Source organism: Halichondria panicea, chromosome 3 (assembly GCF_963675165.1).
Source record: "Halichondria panicea chromosome 3, odHalPani1.1, whole genome shotgun sequence".
NCBI lineage: Eukaryota > Metazoa > Porifera > Demospongiae > Suberitida > Halichondriidae > Halichondria > Halichondria panicea.
The window spans coordinates 729,923-749,642 of NC_087379.1; the positions used below are offsets into that span (position 1 = coordinate 729,923).

The 19,720-nt window shown below is 43.0% G+C and overlaps 4 protein-coding genes across 7 annotated transcripts in view; all 4 read left to right on the forward strand.

Moving 5' to 3' along the window:
• LOC135333337 (E3 ubiquitin-protein ligase TRIM71-like) overlaps positions 1-17,066 on the forward strand; it is a 40,214-nt gene extending 23,148 nt beyond the window's left edge. The window contains exons 9-10 of one of the 3 annotated variants that reach the window (XM_064528307.1): positions 15,919-16,049; positions 16,804-17,066. In XM_064528307.1, the coding sequence (XP_064384377.1) occupies positions 15,919-15,943 (25 nt within the window). In that variant the 3' untranslated portion in view covers positions 15,944-16,049; positions 16,804-17,066. Of the gene's footprint in view, positions 1-12,245; positions 12,264-15,918; positions 16,050-16,803 lie in introns of those variants that run through there. The other 2 variants (XM_064528311.1, XM_064528309.1) reach the window with 2 other exon arrangements.
• LOC135333309 (tripartite motif-containing protein 3-like) lies at positions 147-7,639 on the forward strand. 2 transcript variants are annotated; one of them, XM_064528268.1, is made up of 6 exons: positions 147-2,334; positions 2,469-5,761; positions 5,840-5,939; positions 6,061-6,213; positions 6,615-6,921; positions 7,402-7,639. In XM_064528268.1, the coding sequence occupies exon 2, from the start codon at positions 2,479-2,481 to the stop codon at positions 4,702-4,704; it is 2,226 nt and encodes a 741-aa protein (XP_064384338.1). In that variant the 5' UTR covers positions 147-2,334; positions 2,469-2,478; the 3' UTR covers positions 4,705-5,761; positions 5,840-5,939; positions 6,061-6,213; positions 6,615-6,921; positions 7,402-7,639. The 2 variants fall into 2 exon arrangements, with proteins under 2 accessions (XP_064384338.1, XP_064384337.1); XM_064528267.1 differs by having other exon boundaries at positions 6,615-7,639.
• On the forward strand, positions 11,418-12,112 carry LOC135333364 (E3 ubiquitin-protein ligase TRIM71-like). The gene is made up of 2 exons (XM_064528344.1): positions 11,418-11,583; positions 11,682-12,112. Exons 1-2 carry the CDS (start codon positions 11,552-11,554, stop codon positions 12,073-12,075), a joined length of 426 nt encoding a protein of 141 aa, XP_064384414.1. The 5' UTR covers positions 11,418-11,551; the 3' UTR covers positions 12,076-12,112.
• A 141-nt stretch (positions 17,067-17,207) lies between the features above and the next one.
• LOC135333378 (ATP-binding cassette sub-family F member 3-like) lies at positions 17,208-19,716 on the forward strand. Its single transcript, XM_064528358.1, has 4 exons — positions 17,208-17,353; positions 17,587-17,726; positions 18,167-18,377; positions 19,589-19,716. The coding sequence occupies exons 3-4, from the start codon at positions 18,196-18,198 to the stop codon at positions 19,659-19,661; spliced, it is 255 nt and encodes an 84-aa protein (XP_064384428.1). The 5' UTR covers positions 17,208-17,353; positions 17,587-17,726; positions 18,167-18,195; the 3' UTR covers positions 19,662-19,716.
• Positions 19,717-19,720: the final 4 nt, after the last annotated feature.

Below are 19,720 nucleotides of genomic sequence, written 5' to 3' on the forward strand. Positions count from 1 at the left end.
GTGTGAGACTGGGAGGTGTGTCTGGTGCAGCTGTTCTCACGGCCTCCTCCAACTAGTACCTGCCCTCCGTACTCTCCAGGGAGAACCTATCTCCTCAGGTTAGTGTGTGTTCATCATGACCTCCTTGACAGTATGTACCCAGGTGTGTGTTTAGGGTCAATACTGCAAGGTCATGTACTGTACATAATTATGTCATGTACATATAATTATAGCCTGGATCCCAGGGTAGGCCGGTGAACGAGGCTAGTACATATAACCCTTTTGTTTGTAGTTAGTGTGCTTTAGTAACCATTAAAGATCTAACGTACTCTAATTCTTTAGGGGAGGGGTAGTTAAACACATTATTTTAAACAGCCATAACTTTAGTACCGTTTATAGAGACTTTAAAATGATGTGCTTAATTCAATCCAATATTTCTTTAGTGTAATTGTTCGGCCCTGGACCATCTGTTATTATCCATTGTTGTGTCCAAATTAGTTTTGTAGTTAGAAATAATTTGAACTTTGATGGCAACATTAATTTTGATAGAATATCAGAAAATCGTTGAAATTGCCAAAATCGTACTATAGTAGTCAGAAGAGCAAAATGTAACCCACGTATGTGATAACGTTAGAATCTTTCTCTTTTCCATTTTGAGGATGTTCTTTCTTTGCAGCTAATTTTAATACCATGACGATTGTGTTTAAGCTCATGTGATTCCCATATCTGGGTATCATCTTAAGTTTAGGTATTATGTGGCTTGTAGCTACATGTACAATCAGTGTAAGATCTAACCTTGGTTCTGACACACACTGTGGATTCGCTAATTACATGTGTGTGTGTGTGTTTAGAAAAGGGGTATGTATAAAATCTAACCTTGGTTGGATTTGCCATTAGAAGTCAAAATGATGCTATAAATAATTAAAAGTCTAAGTTTGACCTTCATAAAGTTGTCATTGTATCTAATAGTCGACTTTAGGTAATCTGTGTAAGAGCGTGCGAGTGGTTGTAGTACGTGATCCATGAAGTGGGCAGAAGGGGAGAGAATGGAATTAGAATGGGAAATTATTGGTCGTACCGGGGTAGTGTCGTACATATTTTGTGGATTTTAGGTATTCCGTAGAACTTGGGAGTTGTGAAGACAACTTGAGACTTCAGTTCTTTGTTTTTTAAGTTTAGCGAGGGCATATCGTGCGTTTGTTAAGGTTGGATGTTGTTTGGTTAAATATGAGTAGTTTTTGTCCAATTCTGTTTGAGTGTAAGTTATATAATTCGATTTCAGTTCATTCGTCTGTAGATATAATAATAATTTATTATGGTCTATCTGTAAGGGATTGTTCACGTTGTTCTCTCTTTGAACACTATTTACCTGTATGCCAAACTAACGTGCTGAAAATAAGTAAACGGCCTGGTTGGACAAATGGTAGCCTAGGGACTCGGCTAATTAGAGTGAGTTTAGGTCTCTCAAGTATTTACACACAATATGTTGGGAGTTACTGCATTTGCTTTCAAATTGTCCATTCTATTAACCAACTCTGTTTTAGAGCTTCTCTTGAAGGCTGGGTTTCAGTTGCACCAACTCTTAATCAATGTGTGTATTCTCAATCCCTCTCAATAATGATGTTTGTTCCTTGTACACAAGTGGTCTCAGGCTGCTTGTATGGGAATTGGGTTGTGATGGACAATGAGCACTTGGAAATAATTGCCTAGTGTTGATTGTTTCATCTCTGTCTCGCTGGGTATCTCCTGGTGCGTTGTTGAGCTTGTATATATTACTCATCCCTTCAACACTGGATTATTGTCATTAGCAAGACAAGTTTTGATACGTAAATATCCTGACCACAAGAGAAGGCCGGTGGTGTAAGTGGGTGGGGCAATGGAGTCCACTCAACCATGCATCTCATGGACCCAATTAAGAGTGTTCTAACATAATTATACACATAGAGATTATCATCCGTATGTATGTATGTATGTATGTATGCTGATTTTTGTATTATGATGAATTTGAATACATTTTGTGATCTTGTGTGTGTGCATTGGGTGCATGATGTGAGATCAATTTCAACATGGTATGGAGTGGTGTTAACATGGAGGGTGACATTGTATGAGTGTGTGTTGTCTGTATCTCAGGCAACTGGTCAGAGGACTAGCAATAGAGTGGGTGTAGAATGGTGCTAGGCAATATATAGCCACAAGTATGTGTGTACCATTATGGTCTAACCATAATCAATACTTTGATCCTATGAATATTGTTGTGCATGCATCACCTGACCTGTCACTGTGAGAGCTGTGAGTCTATAGCTGCTTTTGCCAAGCTTTGAGCTTTTCTTTCTACTACTAAACACTTTTCTAAAGGTGAGAATAATTATTGTACACGTTCTGATACATTCGTTTGTAGTTTTGGTTGCTTGAATTCTTTGCTATTATTATTATAAAGCTTGACACGCCCCCTTTTTAGCGTATTGTTATCCTTTTCTCTCCCCCCTCAGTTTTGTGTCAATGGCTGAGAGGCCGAGTGCTGCTCAAGAAGCTCTCTCCAAAGTGGAGGACCAGCTGTCATGCCTAGTCTGTCTGGAGCCCTACACCAACCCTCGACTGCTCTCCTGTTTCCACGTCTACTGTCAACATTGTCTCGAGGATATAGTTGCCCACAATCGACAAGGCCAGCTGGAATGCCCCAAGTGTCGCCGGCCCACCCCCCTACCCCCCACTGGTGTGAGTGGCCTCCAGGCTGCCTTCAATATACACCATCTCTTTCACATCCAGGAGACACTCAAGAAGGTTAAAGAGCCTCAGAAATTGGCCTGTGAGAAATGCTCCAAAACGACTCGTAAAGCCACCAGCTTTTGCCGACAATGCACCAAGTTCATCTGCGATCTGTGTACGAACATACACAAAGAATACGAAGAGTTCGAAGGTCACGAAGTCGTTACTATCGAAAAAGTGGAAAGTGATTTGATTCGCTTGGTTTCCCCAAAGAAAACATCCCCTCTCTGCCCCAAACACGACGACAAATTGAGACTTTATTGCGAAACTTGTGGGGAGTTAATTTGCCGAGATTGCCTTGTTCATATACACAAAGACCACAAGTACTGTGTGATTGCCGACACCTTTGAGAGCCACAAGAAAGAGATCCTGGACTCTCTGGGACCCGTTGAGAAACAGCTAGAGGCCACCGACACAGCTCTTGTCAATCTGGATGGACGACATGCCGAAATTGTTGAACACGGAGGAAAAATTGCGACCAATATCCACTCGAAATTCGATGAACTCCATCAAGCTCTGTATGCTCGTGAGGGGGAGCTTATGGCCGAGTTGAAAGGCCACACCCAACAACAGCTCAAGAGCCTCTCTGCTCAGCGAGAAGAGGTGGATATCCTCCAAACCCAACGTAGCAGCTGCCTGCATTTCGTGAGGGAGAGCATTCGTACCGGGTCTCCAGGAGACGTGCTCAAGATGAAGCAAGGTGTGGTGAAGCAAGTGAGAGAGCTGGTGGACACCTTTGACCCCAACACCCTAGAGCCTCGTGAGACAACCAACACCTGTTTTGTGCCTTCTGTCAAAGATTGCAAAGAATTTGGATCCATTGGCATACCATCAGTAACTGTCACCCCTACAAAAAGACTCGACAAAACCGGAGTACAAGAAGCTGCCAGTCTTCGATTTTCAAACACAAATCGTGACCTAATCCAAATTCCATCCTCAACCATTAAAGCCGAACTTAAGTCAAAATTAACGAATCAGACGACAAAATGTGTTGTGAAGGAACGAGGGAAGGGAGAGTACGAGATCTCCTACCAGCGGACAGTGGGCGGGGCCAGCGAGCTGATCGTGAGAGTGGGTGGAGAGGAGGTGGCAGGAAGTCCATTCCCTGTGGCAGTCAAGACTCCGATTGATAAACTAGGAACTGTTATCAAGACTATCAATAATCTCAAGGAACCTTGGGGAGTGGCATTCAACCAAGCTGGGGAGATAATTGTGGCTGAATGGGATGTTGGTATTGTCTCGATATTTAGCCCCACAGGAGACAAGCTGCGAACATTAGACACTCGAGGCACAGCTGTTGGGGAGATGAAGCATCCTCGTGTTGTGGCAGTGGACGGTGATGACAATATTCTGGTGGTGGACGGTGGTAATCATCGACTGTTGAAGTTTTCACGTGGAGGAGACCTGATAGCAGCAGTTGGTAGTCATGGCGATGGTCCTGGACAGTTTAATGATCCATTTGGTGTTTGTGTCAACAGTGTCAATGGGAAGGTGTATGTGGTTGATCATGGTGCTCACTGTGTTCACATCTTCAATTCTGACCTCACCTTGTCCAGCAAGTTCGGCAGTAGAGGCAGAAGTAACGGACAGTTTGACTATCCCTGGGATGTTGCATCCGATAGTGGTTGTGTGTATGTGGCTGATGCTGGTAATAATCGAGTGCAAGTCTTCACACCCGATGGTGGCTATCTGAGGCAATTTAAGAAGAAAGGCAGTGGAAATGGACAACTTTACTGGCCTATCAGCATCTGTGTGGACAGTGATTATCTGGTGTGTGTGGGGGAGCGTGGGAACAATCGTGTCTCGGTGTTCACGTGTGAGGGAGTGTTTCTCAAATCGTTTGGATCAGAGGGATCTGGACCAGGACAGTTCTACGGTCCTTATGGCATAGCAGTAGACCAGTGTGGTGTGGTGTATGTGTCTGATAGTGACAACAATAGAGTGCAAATATTTTGCTAGTTAATTTTTATTACTAAATTTGGTTAAGTATTGTAACATTGCTAATGAATAATTATTGAAATTGAAAAACCAGTGAATTCTTTGCCCATGCTGTCCCTGTGTACGTGTGTATTGAGTCTCTCCTGTTATAGTCGTACCTTTAGTATCGTACCTCACCCCACCCCCCCTCCGCTGCATGGTCTCCATGGTGACATGGTGCTGTTGGCGGGCGTCAACACTGCATGGTACGGCCAAGGTCAAGGTCCATCTGAGGGAGAGGGGGTAAAGCCTGATATCATCAAGCTATTATTACTGATTCACTCCGTATCCTAGGAGATTTCAGGTGAATATGAGCCATATTTTACTTCCCCCAGGGAAGTATGGAATATGGCTCATATTTTTACTTCCTACAAGCCTAGTTGTTCGCCTAACAGTTATAAAAGCGAAAACTCGGCCTGGGATCGAGGCTAGCTATAAGCACTATTCAACTTTTGAATCATCTTGACAATTTGTACACAGTAAAATAGCAATACAGCACGCAAAAAGTTTTTGTAGACTATGTTTCTAGTCATGGCTGTGGCTGTACGTAGAGGAATACAGTGCAGTGTTGGTAGACTTGTGCAATGCAGGCAGCTGCTGATATTGGTGGGCGGGTCTGGTCAAAGTTTATGGCTTCCAGTAGAACCTAGCTGCTTGGAGAAGTAGCTCGCTCTCATACAGCATTACTTGACAGCTGTAACTGTTCTAACTGCATATTCTGAGGCACAAGTGGCTGTGAGAGCAAGCTTGACTGTCTCCATTGATGTTCAAATGACTGTTTTGCTGTTTTTGCAGTAAATAAATCAGTTGTTGACTGGTTGCCTAGTAATTATGGTTTATAAACAACCTCAGCCTCGGGCTATATGCCCTCGGCATTGGTTGGTTATAAGCCATAATTACTAGTCAACCAGTCAATAACTATAACTTAGTCATTGAGAACATGATGCTACAACCCTCCATGGATGTGTACATTCTGCCACTGCCACCCACAGAGGTCAAGGGTCACCGGACGTACTGGAAGCCATCCTACAAGACATCAGTAAATTATTGTGTGTGTGTGGTGTGTCATTGTCTCGTTTCTTAATAATAATACACAGAGCTACATTTGTCCTTGCAGAATCTCTTGTGCCGAACCTGTTTCCAAGACGATACGACCAGTGATTGGTCATATGCCAGACTGTCCTCTATTGACTCAGACCAACAATCACAATATTCAGGTACACTCTTAACTTAGTTAAGTACTAAGATTTAGTCTACCTTAAGGTGACATATTTTCACATGTAGATTTGTTTTTCAAACTCTGAATCAATGTCTTAATTTATTGTGTTGGCTCTGCAGTTTCCTGTTCGGAGTGGATGACTTTTGAACCTTGAAATAACGTTGTATGACAATGTGGGTAGGACGTATTGCTGCAATGGACGTGGTGATCGTCCAATCAGAATGCTCTACCCACCCCCCAGACCTCCTCACTACAACACAAGGACTACTATAGTAAGTGTGTTGTTGAGGGGGACAACTTTTGCCACTGATTTTAGCATACCATTACTTTGATAGAACTTCCTATAAGAGTTACATGTGTACAGTGGTGGCTGTACCACTTTGAGAGCCTGTAACTTGAATTTCGGTAGTCTGATTTAAAATTAAATGGATTTGGTATGCTTAAATTATAGTTGGCCAGATTTCAGTTGAATACCATGGACTACAGTCCTGGTCTTTTTCTGAACAAAATTAATTTTGTTGCGTTCAAATGTGGTGGTTGATTGTGTCATTTTATAGAGCTTCTCTTAGCTTTCATGAAACCATAAAACCATTCAAATTGCACACACACACACACACACACACACACACACACACACACACACACACACACACACACACACACATACACACAGGGGCCAGATTCTCCCGGAGTCGATTAACTTTCTCTCCTGCTTCAAAATCCACCAGAGCTGATGCCTAACAAAATACTGCTCTTCAATCACCCTCTAAACAAGGGCGCACTCACTATAACCCACGGCTCTGTCATTGAGTTACTTGACTGTTTACAGCACCCAGACACTGGTGAGGTTCATGACCTCCCGACCCTCATAACCAAGCACCAGGTGGTGGAGATCAACGACCCAGTACAAGTGACCCCCCAAACACCTCGTCATTCTCTGGGACCCCCAAACAGAGTTCAAATACAAGCACCAATTGAATGTGAGTGTGCTAGCTAGCTTGTTGAGAGCTAAACCTGTGTAGGGTACCAGCTACATAGGCTTGTATATGGCTTGTAATACCGTATAGCGGGTAATTTCCGTAAGGTGAAAATTTGTTCAACTCGAAAGCGGTGATTTTCGTTTGTCTGCAACCTACTGGTTTTACTAGATATGAACAATTATAGGGATCTCCTTTATTAATTTTGTTTTAGATACAGCGACTTTTCGATTGCGAATTGCGAACATCCTAGCAATCTAGTCGAAAGTAACGATTTAGATTGGCATATGCAATTGCCGTACTTTGAATGCAATAATTATTATTGTTACAACGCAATCAAGCTTGTACAGTGTCATTCACAATCCATTAACCTCTCATTGGATAGTACTGTCCCTATTCCTGTGTTGTACACTACTGTCTATTTAATTGTAGATTGTGGTACATGTGATCAATTTTCTGAACCAATTTTCCCTCCCCCCACAGTCTCGTGCATGGACAAAGATGATGTGTACAGTTTTGGAGTGCTTGCTTGTGAAGTGGTGAATGCTAGATTTCCTGAAGCTGCTGTATTTCTTGGTCTGCTATCGAGTATGGAAGGTGTATGGCGGGAGCTCCACCCACTCATCACCTCCTGTGTCTCTCACTCCCCTCAGGACAGACCCTCCATGGACACTGTACTACACCACATCAAACAATTGGACTCTGAGTCTTAGCATTGGTGCATGAGTGTGTTATTATTAATTTGTGTAAAGACATTTTTTTAGCTTATTCTGCAAACAAAATGGGGGAGGGGCTGCTCAAGATAAGGGGGTGTTGCATGGGGTCAGAGATCAGAAAGCCATGTGGACTCACTGAAAACTGTAGTAGATATCATGCAAGATGAAGGCAGCCTTGATAGCAGCCACGGTCCTCACACTTGTCTGCTCCCTTCATAAAGCCAGCTCTCTGGGGAAGCTGAACGTACCGGTGGTTTTACTTCCCTATGTCCCCTCCAGCACTGGAGTCAAGGTCAACTTCACTCTGAGCTCCCCTCAAGGTTGCTTCTCTTGGTCAGTACCTACTGTGTGTGTGTAGGGGAGGGGGGATACTGGTGGAAGCTGTGACCCTCAGTTACGGTCAATAGTTAATTAAGCTTGGTGTAATAAAAATTAATGTAAAGATTTAGGCCTAAAAATAATACCAACATAGCTTTATAAAATTGCTCGTTGAATTCCAGCGTCCAATAGTTGTAGTGCACTTCAATATATGCCACACACACACACACTCCCACCCACACACCCACACACACACACATGCACACAAGTTGAAGATTAAACCGGACATAGTGTCAGATATCTAACCATGCAGCTAGCATACTTGTAGTGATACATGTGTGTCTCTCCCCTTCCCTAACCACACCCCCTCCCCCTCACACACGTGCAGGTGTTGGCAAGTCCACTCTCCTCCGCTCTATGGCGTGTCGTGAGCTGCGTCTACCAGCTGGTGTGAGTGTACTACACGTGGAGCAAGAGGTCACCGGGGACAACACACTAGCACTGGATAGTGTACTCAAGTGTGACACTGAGAGAGTGCAGCTGCTCGCTAGAGAGGGGGAGCTACTGGCCTCAGGGGACAAGGACACAGCAGCAGGCAGGTCTGTGTACCAGGGGGGGGAGGTGTTTTAAGTGTAGTAAAATTATAATAATGAAAAAAAAATTTATTGTATCCAGCTATAATTATAGGGTTACCAGTGTGTAGGTGTCCTAGTGTGTAGTGTACTGTGTGTTTGACTGCTAGTGAGCATTCGTATGATTATGGTTTGTGTGTATATTTTCAGTACTTATTTTCAGTACTTTATTTACCTTTCGTCTGCCCCTCCCTCTGTATGTGTAGCGCTTCTGATGAGCTGGCTGAGGTATACCTTCCACTACAGGAGATAGACGCACCAGCAAGGTAACTGTACCCAGTAGATCAAGTACCATCTTACACACTGTGCTTACTCACTCACAGAGCTGGCTGTATTCTGGCTGGTCCTGGGTTCACTCCACAGAAGAATGAGATTTGCTCTGGCTAGGACACTGTTTGCAAGGTAAGCTGGTTTTGAGAGACGGAAGCGCTGACATTAATTAATCTTCTGTTTTGGGGGGAAGGCGTGAGTTGTTTTTTCAGAATCAGGCGTGTTTTCAAAGCTATCTTTCAGTAGCTGCCATAACTTGAATTCCGTGAATACAATTTCAATGATTTTCTGATTTTCTGAAAGCTTAGAAAGAGACCTTTCAAATGGTGTCATCAAAGTTTATATTTGGGAGATAAAAGTATTTGCCATACCATAAATAAAGCCCATGGTCCAAGGCGGAAAAATTACAAATTAGGGCCCCAACAAAATTTCGGATCGAAACACATCATTTGAAAGGTCTCTTTCTAAGCTTTCAGAACATCATAATATTTTTGACATTGGATCAACGGTATTAAAGTAATGGCTGTTGAAAAATCAGGTTTGTTTTTAGAGCTATCTTTTAGAGGCCATAACTTGTGTTAGGAACGTCCTATTTAACAAACTCAAAGACGCATTCTGTAGCTCTGAGAAAGCACTATTGTATACAATTAAAGTGTCTTAAAACCGCTAATTGCTCGCAGTGCCAAAGCTCACTAATTTGTGTGTCCTATGCTGTAGATGTGGGAACACGGAACCATCGTCGGTTGTATTATAGTCGTACCCCCGGGTTTGAAGTGATCCATGGACTACTGGACCGTGTCATGCAGCTGCTGGAGGTGTCGTTCACCAAAGATGGCAGTGGATACTTCCTCAAGGCAGCTGAAGGTGAGTGTTGCATAAGCACAGCTGTGTATGTGTGTTAGGGACTTGTGAAAGAACTACTGCATGTATATGCATTCAGTCCAGTTTGTTGGGAATAAGTGGCCTTGAGGTTTTTTGAAGTGTATGTGTTGGGAAGATTATTTTGTCAGAAAATTAATTCCTACAACTACACTTGCTCACTGCCCACACTTCTGCACTGCTTGTGTTTACCGCCCCCTCCCCTGCACACACACTCCACAGACTCTACCTATTTCTCGGGCCTTTGTGCAGAGGTGTGTACGTGGGAAGGTGATCGGGAAACTGGGCATGCTCCATCCTGGTGTGTCTGTTGTGCAGCTCTAGTGTGTGTGAGACTGAGAGGTGTGTCTGGTGTAGCTGCCTCCTCCAACCAGTACCTGCCCTCCGTACTCTCCACGGAGAACCTATATATCTCCTCAGGTTAGTGTGTGTTCATCATGACCTCCTTGACAGTATGTACCCAGGTGTGTGTTTAGGGTCAATACTGCAAGGTCATGTACTGATGTAATCCTTATGATCGTAAGAGTATGCACGAACTAGTGTGTCATATCCAAAGCGTGGTACATTTTGGCAGTATACCTGATCCAAGCTGGAGTCACGTGCCCTTTGAACCTTGTAGGGATTGTGGGTCACGTGACTGTGGTTAGGTTTTGGGAAGTACTGAGAGAGTGGCTCTGGCAGTTATAGCATTAAGCATGTAAGTGTTTGGGGAGGGGGCAACCCCCCTACACTGGTAATCACATTGTTGGATGGAAAGGAATGGTCAGAGTTTCTGAAAGGGAGCTAGGGTGGGAGGCTCGAAAGTTGAGCAGTCTGTTAGAGTTAGAGCAGTCAGTTCGAGACTTATACAACTGTACTTTGGCAAGTCACGCATGCGCGGTATACGACGAGGCCACGCTCTATAACTGAGGTAAGGCTCCAGTTATGATGCTTCCTAGGTTTCATGGCTCCTGAACTGCCATGATTGGCATGTGTATAACTGTGTACTGGCATGATTGTTCATGTCAATGTGTTAAGTGTTGTGATCTATCCTGATCTATCTTGTTCCATCCTGATCTTGCTTTGTTATGTATTTATCACACTTGTGATGCAACCTCTGTCTAGAGAATATTCTAGAACATTCCAGAACCCTTTTTTTTCTATTTAAGTCACCACTTGCATGTGAGAGCTGTGAGTCTATAGCTGCTTTTGCCAAGCTTTGAGCTTTTTTTTCTACTATTAAACACTTTTCTAAAGGTGAGTACTGAGCATAATAATTATTGTAGATATAGATCTATATAATGTTTCATTTGTTATTTTCATTGCTAATTTGCTCTAGTAGATCTACAGGTCAAGATTCAAGTAGCATAATTATTGTGATCCATTTTTTCTCTCCTTCACAGTTTTGTTTCATTATGGCCGAGTTGGAAGGCCACACCCAAAAACGGCTCAAAACCTGTTCTGCTCAAAGGGCCAGCGAGCTGATCGTGAGAGTGGGTGGAGAGGAGGTGGCAGGAAGTGTGGCAGTCAAGACTCCGATCGATAAACTAGGAACTGTTATCAAGACTATCAATGATCTCAAGTCACCGTATGGAGTGGCACTCAACCAAGCTGGGGAGATAATTGTGGTTGAATACGATGCTGGTATTGTCTCGATATTTAGCCCCACAGGAGACAAGCTGGGAACATTAGACACTTGAGGCACAGCTGTTGGAGAGATGAAGTATCCTTGTGGTGTGGCAGTGGACGGTGATGACAATATTCTGGTGGTGGACGATGCTAATCATCGACTGTAGAAGTTCTCACGTGGAGGAGACCTGATAGCAGCAGTAGGTAGTCATGGCGATGGTCCTGGACAGTTTAAGTATCCGGTGGGTGTTTGTTGCAACAGTGTCAATGGGAAGGTGTATGTGGTTGATAACTATGCTTACTGTGTTCACATCTTCAACTCTGACCTCACCTTCTCCAGCAAGTTTGGCAGCTATGGCAGTGGTAATGGACAGTTTAGCTGTCCCTGGGACGTTGCATCCGATCGTAGTGGTTGTGTGTATGTGGCTGATCGTGGTAATCATCGAGTGCAAGTCTTCACACCCGATGGTGGCTATCTGAGGAAGTTTGGAAAGAGTGGCAGCGGAAATAGAGAACTTTACCGCCCTTTCACCATCTGTGTGGACAGTGATGATCTGATGTATGTGGGGGAGAATGGGAACAATCGTGTCTCAGTGTTCACGTATGAGGGAGTGTTTCTCAAGTCGTTTGGATCAAAGGGATCTGGACCAGGACTGGATGGCATAGCAGTAGACCAGTGTGGTGTGGTGTATGTGTCTGATTATGGCAACAATAGAGTGCAAATATTTTCCTAGTTTATTTTTGTTATTAATTTTATTGAGTTATTGTAACATTGCTAATGAATATTGAAATTGAAACCAGTGAATTCTTTGCCCATGCTGTCCCTGTGTACGTGTACTGAGTCTCTCCTGTTATAGTCGTACCTTTAGTATCGTACCTCACCCCACCCCCCCCTTTGCTGCAGGGTCTCCATGGTGATATGGTGCTGGTAGCGGGCATCAACACTGGTACGGCCAAGGACAAGGTCCGTCTGAGGGAGATGGCGTTATAGGGGGTGGAGCCTGATATCATCAAGCTACTAGTCATTGAGAACATGATGCTACAACCCTCCATGGATGTGTACATTCTGCCACTGCCACCCACGGAGGTCAAAGATCACCGGACTGGACGCCATCCTACAAGACAACAGTATTAAATTATTGTGTGTGGGTGTGTGGATCATTGTCTCGTTGCTTAATAATACAGAGATACATTTGTCCTTGCAGAATCTTTTGTGCCGAGCCTGTTTCCATGACAATACAACCAGTGATTGGTCATATGCCAGACTGCCCTCTATTGACTCAGACCAACAATCACAATATTCAGGTACACTCTAAGTACTAAGATTTTGTCGATTTTGTCGATTTTGTCAAACAACGATACTTTCAATGTCTTAATTAATGCAGTTTCCTGTGCGGCCTTCCAAATGAAATAACAATGTATGGGGCGTTTGACAACTTCACATCACTGCAATGTACGTGGTGATCGTCCAATCAGAATGCTCTACCCATGCACCCCCCAGACCTCCTCACTACAACACAAGGACTCAGATAGTAAGTGTGTTGTTGAGGGGGACAACTTTTGCCACTGATTTTAGCATACCATTACTTTGATAGAACTTCCTATAAGAGTTACATGTGTACAGTGGTGGCTGTACCACTTTGAGAACCTGTAACTTGATATTTTGATTTTCTGAAACAAGGAGCTCATTCATTTGGTATGCTTAAATCATAGCTGGCCCAATTTCTGCTAATATTGGACAGTGATAGCCCATGGTATTTTTCTGAAAGTGAGAAATTTTTGTGTGTTCAAAATGTGTGTGTTGATTATGCCATTTTAACCAGCTAGCTCACTGATATAGTTGACAAACACTCTCTGGGAACAAAAACCATTGTGTATAGCTCTTATTTCAATATTTCACAAACTTCCTTGCTTTGGAATAAATAGCGCTTATAATTAATTGCAGAATGCAGAGGCTGCAAAAACGCATTGATTTTACGATGACTTCAATGTAAAAGGGTGTACCAGCTCAGCATAATTTTACTGCGGAAGCTATATCAGAAGTAGTTAGTGGGCGTTCGAAAAACAATCAAAATTCCAGGCTGTTACACGAATATAGGACTATTCTATTGAATGTGAGTGTGCTAGCTAGCTGTTAAGAGTTTGTCAAACCTGTGTAGGGTACGAGCTGGGCTAGCTTGTAAATGGGTTGTATTCTGCTTGTAGTACAAAGATATAAAAAAGATGTGGCTTATTGGTTAGGGTGGTGGCTTAGTAGATCACATGATAGATAAGGCGTGGATTCGATTCCCTTCTGAAGACTTTTCTTCATTTTTTTTGCATTTCAGTGAGTAATTTCCCTAAGTTTTGAATGCATTATACTCTTGGAAGTACATAATCAAGTTGGGTCGTCGCCCGGTTTCCGTTTTGGAAATTGGGCAACGACCCAACTTGCGCCAATAATATTATTACTAATAGGTAGATTAATTAGGTTCTGTCTTTGTTTAATTCACATTTTGTAGAATCGAAGTGGCCAAGATATTCCACTATACTGAAATATGGGGCGTATCCAGTATACAGGCTGGCTCACTAAGACTAAAATGGTAGCCGTGGATACCAACAATACGGCTCACTTGATGAAACAGAGGTACCGTACATTGTACAGTATGTATATTGCCAGGAGTACATGAAGGGGAGTAAGCAACTACTATACACACCATATGCATTCCTTGCTGTCTCTCTGTCACAAAACCAGGAGACAAAACTTATAGTAATGTAAACTGTTTGGTTTGACATAACCATGTGTGCATGGCTAAGGCAGGCAGGCTACAATCAGAAATTCTACCAAGTGCTTGCACAGTACATGTAATTAACCACAGTGTTTGAGTGCAGCCACTTGAGATGTGGGCATTTTACACACATGTATGACAGAGTCAGACAACAACACGTTTGTATGGGTTGTATAGTCCCCTTCATGTACTCCTGATATTGCCCATTTGTACTGTATGGTCCTCGATCACCTGTTAGACCTTTGTCACGGTATTCGGCCGAAATTGGCAAATTAGCAATAGCAGTGCATATACCCTTGACCCATATAATAATTATTATGCTAATGGCATTACTTGGTGACCCATAGGTATGAGATATATGTGACAGGCTCTGGGAAAACCAGACTATTGGAGCAGAATTTAGTATTGAGCTACAGCTAAATTTATGCCTACAGTATAAAATCTCAAATAAAATGTTATTGATGTATAAGTATCTACAGTCCTTCTACTACCTCTCTGTAAAATCTGATGCTCTAAATCCAACTCTTTCCATCGAAACGCTTCGTCCAAACTATCGCTATTACCTTATTTTTCCTAATTAAGCAATCTTTGAGAGCCGTTTTTCTCGATACTACATTTTACGGCTTCGAGTTTCCAACGCGCATAACTCGGGTATGAAACTAGGTATGTGAACACTAAGCATATCATTGTGTAGGCAATGCTCTGCTCTATCACTTGGTACATTAATCACCAAAATTTTAGTCTGCTCCAATAGTCTGGTTTTCCTAGAGCCTGTCACATATAGTGGCAGCTATAGGTGACCCCAGAGGAGGTCCCACAACCGTGCGCCTGGTACGTTTTTGCCATGCAAAAGTGTGGGTGATGTAATCTACTTTCTTGATAGATTACATCACCCACACTTGGATTGGTCAGTGTGCAAATTCCAAGGTTGTGACAGATACAGGAAGTCACGTTACTCTCCGCATACATCTGATGTACAGTATGCCTACCTTCGATACTCTCTCTCTATCATATACTCTTGCTAAAACTAGAGTGAGTGTGCTAGCTAGCTTGTTGAGAGCTAAACCTGTGTAGGTACCAGCTACAATACATAGGCTTGTACATGGCTTATTATTGTATTTGTGTGCAGTTAGTGGACGACCTTTGAACCTTGAAATAACGCTGTGTGACGTTTGACAACTTCACATCACTGCAATGTACGTGGTGATCGTCCAATCAGAATGCTCTACCCACCCCCCAGACCTCCTGACTACAACACAAGGACTCAGATAGTAAGTGTGTTGTTGAGGGGGACAACTTTTGCCACTGATTTTAGCATACCATTACTTTGATAGAACTTCCTATAAGAGTTACATGTATACAGTGGTGGCTGTACCACTTTGAGAGCCCGTAACTTGAATTTCGGTAGTCTGATTTCAATTTTCTGCAAGTTAAATCATTATGGAGAGGGTATGCTTAAAATTAAACAACAGTAGTTGGCCCAATTTCAGTTCAATACCATATTATTATGGACTACAGTCCTGGTCTTTTTCTGAAATGTTGTTGCGTTCAAAATGTGTGGGTTGATTGTGCCGTTTTATAGACCTTCTTAGGTTTCATAAAACCATAAGAAATTGTACCAACACCAGAATTATTATAATTAAGGTTGGTGGAATTGTGTCGACTGCAACGTGTATACTACATTATACAAAATAATTATTATTATACTGCACTCTGTACTTACACACACACTCACACACACACACACACACACACACACACTCACACACACACACACACACACACACACACACACACACACACACACAGCCACGGGGCAGACACTGCGTTGTGACGTATTTGTAGCCTCAATTGAGCGTATTGAGATCACAACTCGTACGAGGGAGCTGCTGTTGGGGGAGGAGCCGAACGTTTCAGTGTGCAGGCTTTTTACGAGGAAGGTACGTACGTTTCAAAGGGGTTAATGTGGAAACAGTTACAGTTAAGTAGTGGGTGTGTTGATAGTCATCCATCACTAGGTTTGCTGGGAAATTTGTAATCCATTCTCTAGAATTTATTTGTGTACCTAATTTGCTCGTTATTCTCTGACCCTTGTACTCAGAGACGTGCCCACAGAATAAGGCCTTTAGTTTACTAGGATCATTAAATTTTATGAGATGGAGGATTGAGATATTCCGGGCACACCACTGTCAGTGTGTCTGTATACCGTATAGCGGGTAGGGTATAAACTTTCGTAGAATGACCGTTGAAAGGTTTTCGCGGATTTAATTTTCACGGAATAGCAGCCTGCATGCATGCGATATTAAATTCTAAACCTGTGTAGAGTACCAGCTACATAGTCTTGTATATGGCTTGTAATAATAATTATTATACGTGTATAATTATGATGATCCCATTTTGTACTACATCAGGAGTGCATGAACTCCTGGTACTATAATAATTATTATCGGGTTTAAAATACAGCGACTTTTCAATTACGAATTGCGAAATTCGCTCAATAGATTGGTCATGCAATTTCCCATTTATAGTTACAACGCAATCAAGCTTGTACAGTGTCATTCACAATCCATTAACCTCTCATTGGATAGTACTGTCCCTATTCCTGTGTTGTACACTACTGTCTATTTAATTGTAGATTGTGTTATTTATGTTTATGTGATCAATTTTCTGAACCAATTTTCCCTCCCCCCACAGTCTCGTGCATGGACAAAGATGATGTGTACAGTTTTGGAGTGCTTGCTTGTGAAGTGGTGAATGGCAGATTTCCTGAAGCTGCTGTATTTCTTGGTCTGCTATCGAGTATGGAAGGTGTATGGCGGGAGCTCCACCCACTCATCACCTCCTGTGTCTCTCACTCCCCTCAGGACAGACCCTCCATGGACACTGTGCTACACCACATCAAACAATTGGACTCTGAGTCTTAGCATTGGTGCATGAGTGTGTTATTATTAATTTGTGTAAAGAATAAAGAAACGTTATTCTGCAAACAAAGTAGGGGTGGGGCTGCTCAAGATGAGGGGGTGTTGCATGGGGTCAGAGATCAGAAAGCCATCTGGACTACGTAGATGATATGCAAGATGATCTGAAGGCAGCTGGCCACGGTCCTCACACTAGTCTGCCCCCTTTATAAAGCCAGCTCTCTGGGGAAGCTGAACGTACGGGTGGTTTTACTTCCCTATGTCCCCTCCAGCACTGGAGTCAAGGTCAACTTCACTCTGAGCTCCCCTCAAGGTTGCTTCTCTTGGTCAGTGTACCTACTGTGTGTGTGTAGGGGAGGGGGGATACTGGTGACCATGAGTTACAGTCAATAGTTAATTAAACTTGGTGTAATTAAATGCAAAGATTTAGACCTAAAAGAATAATTATTGCTCAGTGAATTCCACCGTCCAATAGTTATAGTGCACTGCAAAATATTAGTTAATGATTACGTATATGCCACCCACACACACACACACGCCCACACACACACACACACAGATTGAGCATTAAACCGGACATAGTGTCAGTAAAGCCGCTGTATTTGGAGGAGGAGCCTGGATGCTCTCGGGAGGCAGAGCTCACGGCTTAGTCCACTCAGCCAATCAGATTGAGCAGCATCATCATCGCTGAGGAGATCGGTGAGAACTTACTTTAAAACTATATGCCAAACTAACGTGCTGAAAATAATAATTATGACAAATAAACGGCCTGTTGGGACAAATGGTAGCCTAGGGACTCGGCTAATTAGAGTGAGTTTAGGTCTCTCCAGTATTTACACAGGTAGCTATACTGGAACAGGGAGAAGAACACAAAGCATTATTAGTCTTTGGTTGTTGGTATAATTTTTATTGTGTAAATAATATTGGTGGCGTCTGTCTCATGATGCATTGAGCACCTCTCCACAGAAGAAATGGATGGCCAGAACTCTCTATTGTACATGAAAAAAGAAACTGTTTCATACTGCTGAATAGTAGTATTCATTGTTAAGAACAGAAATCTAACCATGCAGCTAGCATACTTGTAGTGATACATGTGTGTCTCTCCCCTGCCCTAATCACACGCCCTCACACACGTGCAGGTGTTGGCAAGTCCACCCTCCTCCGCTCTATGGCGTGTCGTGAGCTGCGTCTACCAGCTGGTGTGAGTGTACTACACGTGGAGCAAGAGGTCACCGGGGACAACACACTAGCACTGGATAGTGTACTCGAGTGTGACACTGAGAGAGTGCAGCTGCTCGCTAGAGAGCGGGAGCTACTGGCCTCAGAGGACAAGGACACAGCAGCAGGCAGGTCTGTGTACCAGGGGGGGGGTGTTTTAAGTATTATTTAGAACACACCTAGCCAAGATTAAGTGTTTTAATCTGCGTGCCGAGGATGGCCTCGAGGTTAACGTGGTGCTCGAGGCGCAGCCGGGTGCATTACGTAACCAAGAGGCCATCCGAGTGCACCAGCATTAAAACACGTGACTTGGCTAGGTGTGTTCTAAAGGATTTAGTGCTGTCACGTGAGCTCTAGCCTCGTGGCAGCTAGCACCAGCATTAAAACACGTGACTTGGCTAGGTGTGTTCTAGTGCTGTCACGTGAGCTCTAGCCTCGTGGCAGCTAGATTTAGCTACAGTTGCTGGTGGCTAGCTAGCTAGCTAGACGTAGTAGCAAGTTTTAGTAGGTTTGTAGATCCAGTAACTGATGCAAAGGAGAAGGAGATACGATCTAAAGCTATCTGGACTGGCTGGGCATGTTCTCGACTTATTTCTCCTGTTGACCAACAGTCCCGATTCCACTACTGGATATGCCTCCAGCTGATCTGGCTTACTGGATGGGAAACTTTGTGCGCAAACTATATGGCAATGAGTATCTGGTTTGCTCTTTTGGAAAGCTATGATATTCGAAGCACCTTTGATGAAACGATTATATGGATCTGGCTTTATAGGTACAGGTATGTACATCTTCGAAACAAGCTGAGCCTATTTCTCTAGACAAAAAAGCGATGCTATGGTCAAGTCAGCAATTCGGTACACATAAAACAAGTCGAAACAATAACATTCAACTTTCTAATACTTTTCAGCTTTGGTTGTGTACATATTCAATCTGCTTGTATTATTATTATAATTATGATGACATTCAGATTCAATCTGCTTGTATTATGATTTTGATAAAAAGTGTGCATTAACAAACCAACTTAAAGCACATGCACTTAACCAACTTAAAACACTTAAGTGTGGATTAAGTCCATGGTCACCTGACTACTTTCAGATAAGCTGATTGGCTGGAGATCATGTGATCAGCACTAAGTATAGTAAAATTACAATAATGAATTTTATTACAAAAATGGGTATCCAGCTATAATTAGGGTTACCAGTGTGTAGGTGTCCTAGTGTGTAGTGTACTGTGTGTTTGACTGCTAGTGAGCATTCGTATAATTATGGTTTGTGTGTATATTTTCAGTACTTATTTTCAGTACTTTATTTACCTTTCATCTGCCCCTCCCTCTGTATGTGTAGCGCTTCTGATGAGCTGGCTGAGGTATACCTTCCATTACAGGAGATAGACGCTGACAAAGCACCAGCAAGGTAACTGTACCCAGTAGATCAAGTACCATCTTACACACTGTGCTCACTCACTCACAGAGCTGG

Excerpts from the sequence above, each read along its gene's own strand:
- LOC135333364 (XM_064528344.1), top strand. The coding sequence starts at position 11,552 with ATGGCGATGGTCCTGGACAGTTTAAGTATCCG. Across the intron at positions 11,584-11,681 it reads CTGGACAGTTTAAGTATCCG|CAAGTTTGGCAGCTATGGCA; the intron begins GTGGGTGTTTGT and ends CACCTTCTCCAG.
- LOC135333309 (XM_064528267.1), top strand. The coding sequence starts at position 2,479 with ATGGCTGAGAGGCCGAGTGCTGCTCAAGAAGCTCTCTCCAAAGTGGAG.
- LOC135333378 (XM_064528358.1), top strand. The coding sequence starts at position 18,196 with ATGGCGTGTCGTGAGCTGCGTCTACCAGCTGGTGTGAGTGTACTACAC. Across the intron at positions 18,378-19,588 it reads AAGGACACAGCAGCAGGCAG|CGCTTCTGATGAGCTGGCTG; the intron begins GTCTGTGTACCA and ends CTGTATGTGTAG.